Raw genomic sequence first — 12,941 nt, forward strand, 5'->3', positions numbered from 1 at the left:
GACAACTACAGTGTTAATCGCTAGTTGACAACTGGTGCATTACTCACTGACAGCTGATGCGTTTTATTGCTAGCTGCAAATTAGTGCTCTAATGTTGGCTATCTGTGTACTCATCGCTGGCTGACAACTACTGTGCTAATCGCTGGTTGACAATGACTGTGCTAATCGCTAGCTGACCACTAATGTGCTAATCGCTAGTTGACAACTGGTGCATTACTCACTGACAGCTGGCGCGTTATATTGCTAGCTGCAAATTAATGCTCTAATTTTGGCTATCTATTGGTGTACTCATCGCTGGTTGACAACTATTGTGCTAATCGCTAGCAGACAACTACTATGCTAATCGCTAGTTGACAACTGGTGCATTACTCACTGACAGCTGGCGCGTTATATTGCTAGCTGCAAATTGGTGCTCTACTGTTAGCTAACTATTGGTGCACTTACCGCTGGCTGACAATGACCGTGCTTATCGCTGGTTGACAACTACCATGCTAATCACTAACTGACAACGACTGTGCTAATCGCTAGTTGACAACCGGTGCATTACTCACTGACAGCTGGCGCGTTATATTGCTAGCTGCAAATTAGTGCTCTGTTTGGCTAACTATTGGTGCACTCATTGCTGGCTGACAACTACCGTGCTAATCGCTTATTGACAACTACCGTGCTAATTACTAGCTGACAACTACTGTGGTAATCGCTAGTTGCCAACCGGTGCATTACTCACTGACAGCTGGTGCGTTATATTGCTAGCTGAAAATTGGTGCTCTGTTTGCTATCTATTGGTGTACTCATCGCTGGCTGACAACTACCGTGCTAATCGCTGGTTGACAACTACAGTGCGAATCGCTAGTAGACAACTGGTGCTATACTGACTGACAGCTGGCGCGTTATATTGCTAGCTGCAAATTAGTGCTCTAATGTTGGCTATCTATTGGTGTACTCATCGCTGGCTGACAATGTGCTAATCGCTGGTTGACAACTATTGTGCTAATCGCTAGCAGACAACTACTATGCTAATCGCTAGTTGCCAACCGGTGCATTACTCACTGATAGCTGGCGCGTTATATTGCTAGCTGAAAATTGGTGCTCTGTTTGCTATCTCTATTGGTGTACTCATCGCTGGCTGACAACTACCATGCTAATCGCTGGTTGACAACTACAGTGCGAATCGCTAGTTGACAACTGGTGCTATACTGACTGACAGCTGGCGTGTTATATTGCTAGTTGCAAATTAGTGCTCTAATGTTGGCTATCTATTGGTGTACTCATCGCTGGCTGACAATGTGCTAATCGCTGCTTGACAACTATTGTGCTAATCGCTAGCAGACAACTACTATGCTAATCGCTACTTGAAAACTAGTGCATTACTCACTGACAGCTGGCGCGTTATATTGCTAGCTGCAAATTGGTGCTCTACTGTTAGCTAACTATTGGTGCACTCATCCTTGGCTGACAATTAGTGTGCTAATCGCTAACTGAAGACTGGTACATTACTCACTGACAGCTAGCGTGCTATAATGCTAGCTGAAAATGTGTTTTCTAATGTTGGCTAACTATTGGTGCACTCATCCTTGGCTAACAACTAGTGTGCTTATCGCTAGTTGACAACTGGTGCATTACTCACTGACAGCTGGCGCGTTATATTGCTAGTTGCAAGTTGGTGCTCTAATGTTAGCTAACTATTGGTGCACTCAGCATTGCCTGACAACTACTGTGCTAATCGCTAGCCGACAACTACTATGCTAATCACTAGCTGACAACTGGTGCATTACTCACTGACAGCTACCATGCTATAATGGTAGCTGAAAATGTGTGCTCTACTGTTTGCTAACTATTGGTGCACTCATCCCTGGCTGACAACTAGTGTGCTAATCGCTAGTTGACATATGCGTTAATCGCCAACTGGCAACTGGCGCATTACCTGCTAGCTGAAAACTGATGCTGGAATCGCTAACTGACTTTTTGGTGCACCCATCGCAATTTGACAATTATTCTGATAATGGCTAGTTGACAACTATACGCTAATTGCTAGCTGACACCTGGGGCATTACTCGCTAGCTGACTGATAGTGTGCCAATCGGTAACTGAAATCTGGCTCTCTAATCGCTAGTCAACTATTGGGACTCATCGCTGCCTGACAACTACCTTGCTAATCGCTACTTGACAACTACTGTGATAATCACTAGCTGACAACTACTGTGCTAATTGCTAGTTGACACCTGGTACATTACTCACTGAATGTTATCTGAAAATGTGTGCTCTAATGTTTGTTAACTATTGGTGCACTCATCGCTGGCTGACAACTAGTGTGCTAATCACTAGTTGACATATGCGCTAATCGCCAGCTGGCAACTGGCGCATTACCTGCTAGATGAAATCTGTTGCTGCTAATCGCACTCATCGCAATCTGACAATTATTCTGACAATTGCTAATTGACGACTCTAAGCTAACTGCGAGCTGACACCTGGTGCATGACTCGCTAGCTAACAGCTAGTGTGCTAATCGCTAGCTGAAAACTGGATCTCTAATCGCTAGTCAACTATTGGCTGCCAGCTGTCGTGGTAATTGCTGGTGTGCAAGGTACAGTGAAGTAGGGTGGCCATGTCACTGCCATTTTAAAAGGACATTGTTCAAGTGTATTTAAAGACATTTGAAATTAGTGGAAAAACTGCATGAGTAATAAATAAAATGTATCATGAAAAGATTTCCCGACCCCCCTGCAGTATGTCTGCGGACCCCCAGTATAAGACCTCTGTTTGTTTTTGTGTCTGAAAATCCTACTTGACTGTTATGAACGCAGGCCGCAGACGTCGCCAAACAATCAGGACGTCGTGGAGGTTACCTTCACGGAGGCGATGAGCGCCTTGATTCCGATGCAGGAGATGCCGCAGATGACGCTGCAGATGGACAACACCCTGTGGTGCTTGTCGTAGAAGCGAGGCCCCCACTTGGCGCCGTCCGCCGCGGCGCCGTGCTGCGGCTCGCCTGACCCCGGGATGGTGTTCAGTGGCGTGTCCTCGTCCTCGTCCACCATCACGCACGCGTCAGGTGAGTCCGGCATGTCTGCAACGACACCAGTGACGATTAAAAAGCTGCTTCATGGCTTTCACTTTGGCCTTAACGGCCCCCTCTTGTGGGGTATTTGCACCCCCGCGTTGGTCATGATGCTGCACGATGAGCTTGTCTCCATGGCAACAGCATCACTGTAAAGGAGGCGACAGCAGCCCATTTGAAGTTACATGTTGTGAAACTTCTTAGTCATGCTGGGACCATTCCAACCACGTAAAGGACACACAATTTGTGGAATAATGGGACTTTCACTTTTTGTTGTGTTTGTGCATCCTCCATAGAGGACAAGTGTGGTGACCATACTTGCCAACCTGGAGACCTCCGATTTCGGGAGGTGGGGGGCGGGGCGTGGTTAAGAGGGGAGGAGTATATTTACAGCTAGATTCACCAAGTCAAGTATTTTATTTATATATATATATATATATATAATATAATAAATACTTGAATTTCAGTGTTATTTTTTTTATACATTTACAAACATATAATAAATACTTGAATTTCAGTGTTAATTTTTTTTTTATACATTTACAAACACATAACACTCATCTACTCATTGTTGAGTTAAGGGTTGAATTGTCCATCCTTGTTTTTCTAACAATATGCATGTACAGTAGATGGCAGTATTGTCCTGTTTAAGAGCATCACAACATTGCGGTTTACGCCAGACAAACTGCTTTACGGTAGACGAAAACAAACTGCTGTTGTTGTGTGTTGTTACCGCTCTGGGAGGACGTTAATGAAACTGCCTAACAATAAACCCACATAATAAACCAAGCACTCGCCCTCGATCATTCTACAGTTATAACGTCATTGGGCAGACATGCTGTTTATATTGTGGGAAAGCGGATGTGAAAACAGGCTGTTGACACGTCGCTCTGGTCACGCCCCCTCCAGCTCCGCCTGAATTTCGGGAGAAAATTTGTCCCGGGAGGTTTTCGTTAGAGGCACTGAATTTCGGGAGTCTCCCGGAAAATCCGGGAGGGTTGGCAAGTATGGAGGTGACATTCAGTCCTTGGCTGCTTTTCACTTGTTTGTTGTTTCAACTCTTCACCTGCGGGAAGTCTTCCATGTTGACCTTTTGCTGTACTCTGATTCCCTCCTTCCTATTGGCCAACACTTTTGGGTTTTAACCGGCACCAAGACCGTTATTAGCTAGAACCTAAAAAGTAGTAGGCCTCTCGGATGTGCTTATTTGTCTTCATTATTATATTTGTGTCCAAAAAAGGAGCAGGAAGAAGCAGAGGGCGGCATACTTTGGTTGGTAAAGTGGCTGTGCCAGCAACTTGAGGGTTCCAGGTTCGATTCCCGCGTCCGCCATCCTGCCGTTGTCCTTGGGCAAGACACTTTACCCACCTGCCTCCAGTGCCACCCACACTGGTTTAAATGTAACTTAGATATTGGGTTTCACTATGTAAAGCGCTTTGAGTCACTAGAGAAAAACGCTATATAAATATAATTCACTTCAATTCACTTATTTCATCCATGTCCCCTTCTCCTTGGCTTGTTAATTAGACTTCATTCACACCACATCTTTGACGTGTTACAATATTTCATTTGCTTTCATTTTCTCATTTAAAGTTCACTCATTTGCTTTATTTATTTTCATAATTCAAGACAAAAGAATAGAGAATATGTAGGAATGTGGAGATGACGAGGAAATGTGTTGATACTACTTTTTTTTTTTATTGGTTAAAAAGAAAAATAACAGTAATTTCACCGTTGAAGGATAACAAAGAAAAAATTTAAAATAAGGAAAGTAAATAGTAATAAATACATATATGTATGTTTATATATATTATATATATATATATATATATATATATATATATATATATATATATATATATATATGTGTGTGTGTGTGTGTGTGTATGTGTATATATATATGTGTGTGTGTATGTGTATATATGTTTAAAATTAAGATACTAATAAGTAAATATTAGTTTGAAAATTTATATTTGTGCACTGGTGGTGGGAAATAGAAAAAGTGAAAAATGAGGAGAAATATAAAAATAAAAATATATTAAATAATTTGTTAAACATGGATAGGAAGGAAAATGTGTTACATCAAAAGAAAAATACAATAAAAATGCAACACTGGTAAACAAAGTGACAGTAGCTTGTGCACTGGTAAACGTGACTCAAAAAAAAGTGTAAAAAGAGGGGAAACAAATAAAATAAGTTAAACATAATCCAATGATTTAGTGTGAATGTTGTCTGTCTATCTGTGTTGGCCCTGCAATGAGATGGCGACTTGTCCAGGGTGTACGCGGCCTTTCGCCCGATTGTAGCTGAGTTAGGCACCAGCGCCCCCCGCCACCCCAAAGGGAATAAGCGGTAGAAAATCGATTGATGGGCAATAATTTAGCATAATTTAATAGATAGTGATGAAGGAAAAGGTGTTGAAAAAAATAAAATCCTAATAGGCAAATATTAATTCAAAAAATTTAAGTAGCTGGTGCATTGTAAAGTGAAAAAAATAAAAATTGTACATGAAAAAAAATTAATAGGTTTGAATAATTAAAACCACTGACAATTAGATGGTGAGTAAAGAAAACAAGTTTCGAAAAATAAAGCATATCCGTTTCACAAAGTACATTGTGCAATGTTCTAAAGAAAATGTGTAAAATGAGGGAACAAATAAAATAAGTTAGAATATATAAATAAATAGGTAATGATGAAGGAAAAAGTGTTGGAAAAAATAAAATACTAATGACTAGGGGCGTCGCCAGACATATTTCACGGGGGCACGTGCCCCACTGTTGATCTGCAGTGCCCCAGTAAAAATTTCACCAATAAAAAAAAAACGCCTCAGTTTTAAGTCTGAATAACATAGACAACAGCGCACATACTACTTAGTATGGTAATTGATTGCTACTGTATTCACTCCAGTAACAATGAGCACATGGCTAATTAATATGGTAATTTATTCATGTGTGGATCGAGACTTCATTGAGAGAGAGAGAGAGAGAAAGGGGCTGCGAATCACTGCTGAGGTAGGTAACGTTAGCCAACAACAATTTGTTAATTACATTATTTTGATTTTGATTTGACTCAAACTGTAACTCCTAGATGGATTTCAGAAAGTTATTCGCCCGCAGCAGGGAAGAAGCAGCGAGGAATGAGAGATGTAAGTGAAGTCCTAGCTAGCTAGGCAACATCATTGTCTTAAGTTGATGCTAAGTTAGCTAACGTTATTCCTTGTATCAAGACAAACATATTCATTTGCTGTACGAGCTGTCGGGGGAATTTCCAATGAACATGAAACATAATGTTGGTTATTGTCTGCTGGTTCTGCATCAATGATGATTTGGAGTAAGCATGTGTGAGTTGAGTGCTTCTCATTTTTCCATATCAAGTCGTGAGCCAAATTTTTAAATCATTCAAGTTTATTTCACAGAAAAATAGCACAGTAGACTTTTCTTGTTAATCGGTGCGACTTTGACTAAAATAATCTTGTTTTGTCACCAGAAAAACGGCTACAGCTAAAGCATCTGGTTTTGTTTCCAGAAAAAAATAGTAACATTTCTGTATTTGTTTTCAGAAAGATGGCTAAAAATATCGGGTTTTGTTGCCCCATTTAGATTTTTTAAAAATGTATTTCCATGTCTGTCCTGAGTCCTCCTCCAACTTGTTAGTCGGTTTGCCTTTTGCTAAAATACTCACTAATAGTCAATAGAAAAAAGGCTAAAATAATCTGGTTTTGTTGCCACAATTAGATTTTTTTCTCCCTAAACTTTTTTTTTTCATGCACACATCTGACTGCGACTCACTGAAAATGACACACAATCCACTTTAATGTCACAACCCAGCAGTTGGGAACCACTGGTCAACTGTAAAACAGTTACTGTAATATTTCCATGTCTGTCCAGAGTGATTGACCACTTTGCAAAAATGAAAAGGAGACGTTACAGTTTACTTCTCAGAAAATGATTCCCTGAACAGACACACAACAGTTGTTCATTTATTCTACTACTGTGGCTTTTTTGTTTTGTGTATATTTTATAGTTTTGTGTATCTGAAATAGGATTAGCCACAATGCCATAAATGGAAATTAAATAATATAAAAGAACCCAGAGATGTAGGGGTACTTTATTTTTTGTTTTACTTTTGTACATGTTAAAATTGCAGATGATTACTGCAATAAATATTTCACAAAGATTCATTGCTCTTCCTTTTTGCTTTTACCAGTAGCAGTTTAGAAGTCTGGAGTAAAAAAGTGCACAAGTAGGTCAAATGCATTAGTTAATTTCAGGTGGTTAATCAAAGATCCATACAACATAATCTGATATGATTTCATAGTTTAAAGCACTATTTATGTATTTTTTATGATAAATAAGTGCTAAAAATATTTTTGCTTGCGCGCTTTGCACGCTCACATAAATTATTTGTGCCCCAGGTGTGCCCCACTACACTATTAGGTCTAGTGACGCCCCCGCTAATGACTAAATCTTAATTTAAAAATGATAGTTCCTAGTGCACTGATAAAATGAAATAAAAAGAAAATGTAAAATAAGTTTGAATAATTAATGCAGCATCAATAAATAGATATTGATGCAGGAAAAATGTTTTGGTGGGAAAAACATTGAGCAAATATTAGTTTAAAAACGGACAAAAAAACTTGTTTTCTGTTAAAGATGAATCGAGAAAGAAGCGTGAAAGAGGGGGAAAGAATAAACAAATACAAGCAACTAAGTTAGAATAGTTAAAGAATGTAGAACGCCATAGTGAAAGCAGCGTGTCTGAACATGCTGCTGGGAAGCTACTTCTGCTTCCCGACAGAAACAAAACGCTTCGGTGGCGCAACACGGGGCGGCGTGGAAGGCCCCTAAATGGCCGACAGCAGTCATCTTCCTAAAGGACACGACCCAAGTTATCAAGAGCCTGCTTCAGGCGTGGATAGTGGATGTCAAAACACAGCAGGCGTGTTAATCATTCAACCAAAGAATTCCTTGGCGCTTCACACTTGACAACCATCCAGTCTTACCTTAGCTTCTTCCTTTTATCTTCTCTTCTTGTCGTGTTTCCTTGTCCTATTTCCTCAACAAGATGATCGGCAGGTATTTAAAAGAAAAAACAATATTTCACTTGAATGAGATGGCAGCGGCGTTCTGGTTGGCGCCAACAGAATCTTCGTGGCGTCCTAACGAAACCAAACCTTTTTCAAGTTGGGAGCAGCGACTGAAACGGCGTGTGAAACTGCCACGCCCCTTTACTGAATACTTCCTTGTGGTCGCGCTCCCTCACACTCACACTTGCCGGGGGACTTCCTCTCCGTCACCGTAGGTCACACGGAACTGCAAGGCCTTCCTCGCCCCTCCCACACCCCCTTACACATTCCATAGGTGTGTCACATGACTCGTCCCGCCCCAGGATGAACATTCCGGTCTGCCTTGTTTCCACGCAGGAATTGTAAACACACGTTCTCGTCTTGAATTGAGCAATTTGTTTTATTAAAACGTCGACATTCCCCTGCCGTCGCCTCCATTGTTTGATTATGTCACAGGCCTTGGTTAATTTGGGGCCCCAAGCTAAGTTTTGTTTGGATAACAGAAGGGTAATCTGGGACTATTTTATAGCCGGTGATGGAGCAGGAAGGTGCTGGGCATAAGTATGCGGTACAATTTCTTATGAAGTCTCCTGTCATTTACTCACTGACAATATTTTTTACACAAATCGGGGCCCCAAACGGACATTTAGGGAGGCGCGGCCCCTGTTTATGTGCTCCATGCTGGCATATAACGACAAAGCAAGATGTTTCGTCACAGCAATAAAGCAAAATATTGCAGAACATCTCTACAGTTCAATCCTCCACACAGCCACACTTGTAAATACTCTCTATATAGTATCATCTTATTAGTTTCATTTTATAACCTGTTTTATTCATTAGTATTTATTTTATTAAATGTATGTAATATTTTCCTTTTTGTGGGTGTGAATGTTGTCTGTCTATCTGTGTTGGCCCTGCGATGAGGTGGCGACTTGTCCAGGGTGTACCCCGCCTTCCGCCCGATTGTAGCTGAGATAGGCGCCAGCGCCCCCCGCGACCCCGAAAGGGAATAAGCGGTAGGAAATGGATGGATGGATGTCCCATCTTTTTTTTTTTTTTTTACTGTTTCAGTCCATTTTGACTTACATTTGTCCTGTCTATTCTGTATCCTGTTTTACTTTGTAGGGTTCCTGGAAATCAGTATGAATGAGTGTCTTTAATTGAACAAGATTGCAGTCCAAAACAGCACATTTGTCTACATACAAAAAGTATAATGTAGATTTCATGCTGCCACACGTGATTTTGGAGTGAATAAAATCCAAGGATGTGAAATAGAACAAACTAACCACAAATACAAATGTGTTGCATTGTTATTCAATTTTTATTTAAAATACTTAAAACAAAAAAAAAGTTCCAACATGCTGCTTCTACGTCATCGTAGTCCCGCCCTAACACTCATTGCACAAATTAAGTCACTTTAATTTCACAAAAAATGCAGGATGAACACGGAAGTAACACAGTAATTGATATACTAAATATAATATACTTCAAACACTTAAAAAAAAAATTACCTTTGCGTCAGCATTGTTGATTTACTTCAACATCGTTGTCCCGCCCTAATCCCCCATTGCACCAATCAGGATGCTTTAAGGCAATATAGGCAGACTATATATATGGAAGTTGTCATGATCCGCTGTTCAGATCATGTCATATTCTGGTTTTGTTCTGTTTCTATGTCGTATTCTGTTGGTATTTGACTTCCGTAGTTCCTGGTGGCACTTCCTGTTTTGTTCTGTTGTCATAGTTACGCATTAGCGTCACCTGCCTTTTGTTTTTTATGCGCACCCGCTTTGTAATTACTCTCCTTATTTAAGCCTGCCTTTTCTGTTGATTCATTATCGCATCCTAGTTTCTGTTCCGTGCAACACGTGACGGCGCTGTTTCCCAATTGTGGTAAAAAAAAAAAAGATTTCTTGTACTTGCTAGCTTTCGCGCTATGCTTGTTTTGTTTGTTCCCTAGGTCACATGCTAGCGCTTTTAGTTCTTCTAGCTCTCATGCTAGTTCTGTTCGTTTTTCCCTTTAGTGCCTTGTGGAAGTGTTTCTGTTCTTAGCCTGTTTTGTTAGTGTAAATAAATCATCATTTCCTACCTTCACGCTGTGTCTAAATCCGACTGCATCCCTGAGAGAACGAACCCGCACCACGATGCCAGCTAACCGTCACAGAAGTAACTCAATAATTAATATTCTTTATAATTAAATATACTTCAAACACTTAATAAAATGTTTACCCTTTGAACAGCGTTGACTTATTTGGAACATGCTGAACAATACATTGATGTGTTTACGTCATCGTAGTCCCGCCCTAATGCCCCATTGCACCAATCACAACGTTTTGAGGCAAAATAAACACAGAAGTGACTCCATCCATCCATCATCTTCCGCTTATCCGGGATCGGGTTGCGGGGGCACCAGCTTAAGTAGGGAAGCCCAGACTTTCTTCTCCCCAGCCACTTGGTCCAACTCCTTACAGGGTATTCTGAGGTGTACCCAGACCAGCCGGGAGACATAGTCTTCCCAACGTATCCAGGATCTTCCCTGTGGCATCCTATCGGTCGGACGTGCCCGAAACACCTCCCTGGCGAGGCGTTCGGGTGGCATCGCAACCAGATGTCTGAACCACCTCATCTGGCTCCTCTCGATGTAGAGGAGCAGCGGCTTTACTTTGAGTTCTGCCCGGATGGCAGAGCTTCTAACGCTATCTCTAAGGGAGAGCCCCGCCACACGGCGGAGAAAATTCATTTCGGCTGCTTGTACTCGTGATCTTGTCCTTTCAGTCATAACCCAAAGTTCATGACCAGAGGTGAGAATGGGAACGTAGATCGACCAGTCAATTGAGAGTTTTGCCTTCCGGCTCAGCTGCTTCTTCACAACGAATCGATACAGCGTCCGCATTACTGAAGACGCCACACCGATCTGCCTGTCGATCTCTTCCCTCACTCGTGACCAAGACTCCGAGGTAGGGCTGGACGATATATCGATATACTCCATATATCGCGGGTTTGTCTCTGCGATATAGAAAACGACTATATCATGATATTCGAGTATACATTATGTCCTCACACAGTTGCTGTGGGCATTACACTACAGGCTTTTATCACTCTTTCTTGTCTCGCCTTCTCACAGACAGCAAGCGCACCTTCTCACTCAAGTCACATACTGTCACGTCCTACGTCACATACGTATATGCCCTCGTGGAGCAGAGAGGTAGCAGCATGGGTAACGTAAGCTGTGATGCTAGTGGTAATACGAGAGAAAGAAGGTGCCAATCTGGTAACAAATGAAGGAAGAATTCCCAAGAAAAACAGCATGGAGTCCATCGTCTGGCGGTGGTTTGGCTACAAGTGGGAATATGTCAAGTGTGGTGCTAAAGCTTTGCTACAAAAAGTAGCATTACTGCTAATAGGTAGCATCATTTGAAAAGTCACCTGCTAGAGAAGTAAGAGTGCTTACTCTGCATGTCAACATCTCCATTCGGTGCCACACGCCCACAAAATCATGCACAAAAGTGCACTTTATTTGTTTTAAACTATGGTAGTGGCGTTCTGTACAAAAAGTGCACTTTAATTTAGTGTTGTGAAGCGTCATCTTAGTGACATCATGCACAAAAGTGCACTAATAGCTTGTTTTAAAGTGTCTCTGACAATTTTGCACCTTCTGTTTTGGAAATGACATGAATGTTTGTGCCACTGCTTAATAACTTTGATAAATACCGTTTTGGTCAATTGACTTAGTTGTGATTTCCTTCTCTGCATGAAACTTTAAAATGAGCATATATTAATGCAGTATGAACAAGAATGTTTTCATGTAGACTCATAGAATCATCATTCAGCTGTGATTATATGCATCAAGTGTTCATTCAAGGCTAAGGCAAAATATCGAGATATGTATCGCGATACGGCCTAAGAATATCGAGATATTTAAAAAAGGCCATATCACCCAGCCCTACTCCGAGGTACTTGAACTCCTACACTTGGGCGAAGATCTCCCCAACCCGGGGATGGCACTCCACCCTTTTCCGAGCGAGAACCCTGGACTCGGACTTGGAGGTGGAGATTCCCATCCCAGTCGTTTCACACTCGGCTGCGAACCGATCCAGTGAGAGCTGAAGATCCTGTCCACATAAAACCATCAGAACCACATCATCTGCAAAAAGCAGAGAACTATTCTTACAGCCACCAAACCAAATCCTCTCAATGCCTTGACTGCGCCTAGAAATTCTGTCCATAAAAGTTATGAACAGAATCGGTGACAAAGGGCAGCCCTGGCGGAGTCAAACCCTAACTGTAAATGGGTCTGACTTACTGCGGGCCAAGCTCTGACACTAATCAGGGAGCGGACCGCCACAATAAGACAGTCCGTTACACCATGCTCTCTGAGCACTCCCCACAAGACTTCCCGAGGGACACGGTCGAATGCCTTCTCCAAGTCCACAAAGCACATGTAGACTGGTTGGGCAAACTCCCATGCAACCTCAAGGACCCTGCCGAGAGTATAGAGCTGGTTCACAGTTCTACGACCAGGACGAAAACCACACTGTTCCTCCTGAATCCGAGGTTCGACTATCCGGCGTAGCCCCCTCTCCAGTACACCTGAATATACTTTACCGGTAAGGCTGAGGAGTGTGATCTCACGATAGTTGAAACGCACCCTCCAGTTTCCCTTTTTAAAGAGAAGAACCACCACCCCGGTCTGACAATCCAGAGGCACTACCCCCGATGTCCACTCGTTGCAGAGTCTTGTCAACCAAGACAGCAACTCCATAATGAATTTACTTCCATCCATCCACTTTCTACCGCTTGTCCTTTTCGGGGTCACGG

The 12,941-nt window shown here is 41.9% G+C and overlaps 1 protein-coding gene across 1 annotated transcript in view; it reads right to left on the reverse strand.

Moving 5' to 3' along the window:
• LOC133556001 (transmembrane protein 265-like) overlaps window positions 1-8,394 on the reverse strand; it is a 17,684-nt gene extending 9,290 nt beyond the window's left edge. Inside the window, exons 1-2 of the mRNA XM_061905556.1 lie at window positions 8,061-8,394; window positions 2,847-3,067 (exon numbers count right to left, since the gene is read on the reverse strand). Of these exons, the coding sequence (XP_061761540.1) occupies window positions 2,847-3,065 (219 nt within the window). The 5' untranslated portion in view covers window positions 3,066-3,067; window positions 8,061-8,394. The remainder of the gene's footprint in view (window positions 1-2,846; window positions 3,068-8,060) is intronic.
• Between the last annotated feature and the right edge of the window lie 4,547 nt (window positions 8,395-12,941).

The sequence above is a fragment of the Nerophis ophidion genome, linkage group LG07, assembly GCF_033978795.1.
Source record: "Nerophis ophidion isolate RoL-2023_Sa linkage group LG07, RoL_Noph_v1.0, whole genome shotgun sequence".
NCBI classification, from domain to species: Eukaryota; Metazoa; Chordata; class Actinopteri; order Syngnathiformes; family Syngnathidae; genus Nerophis; species Nerophis ophidion.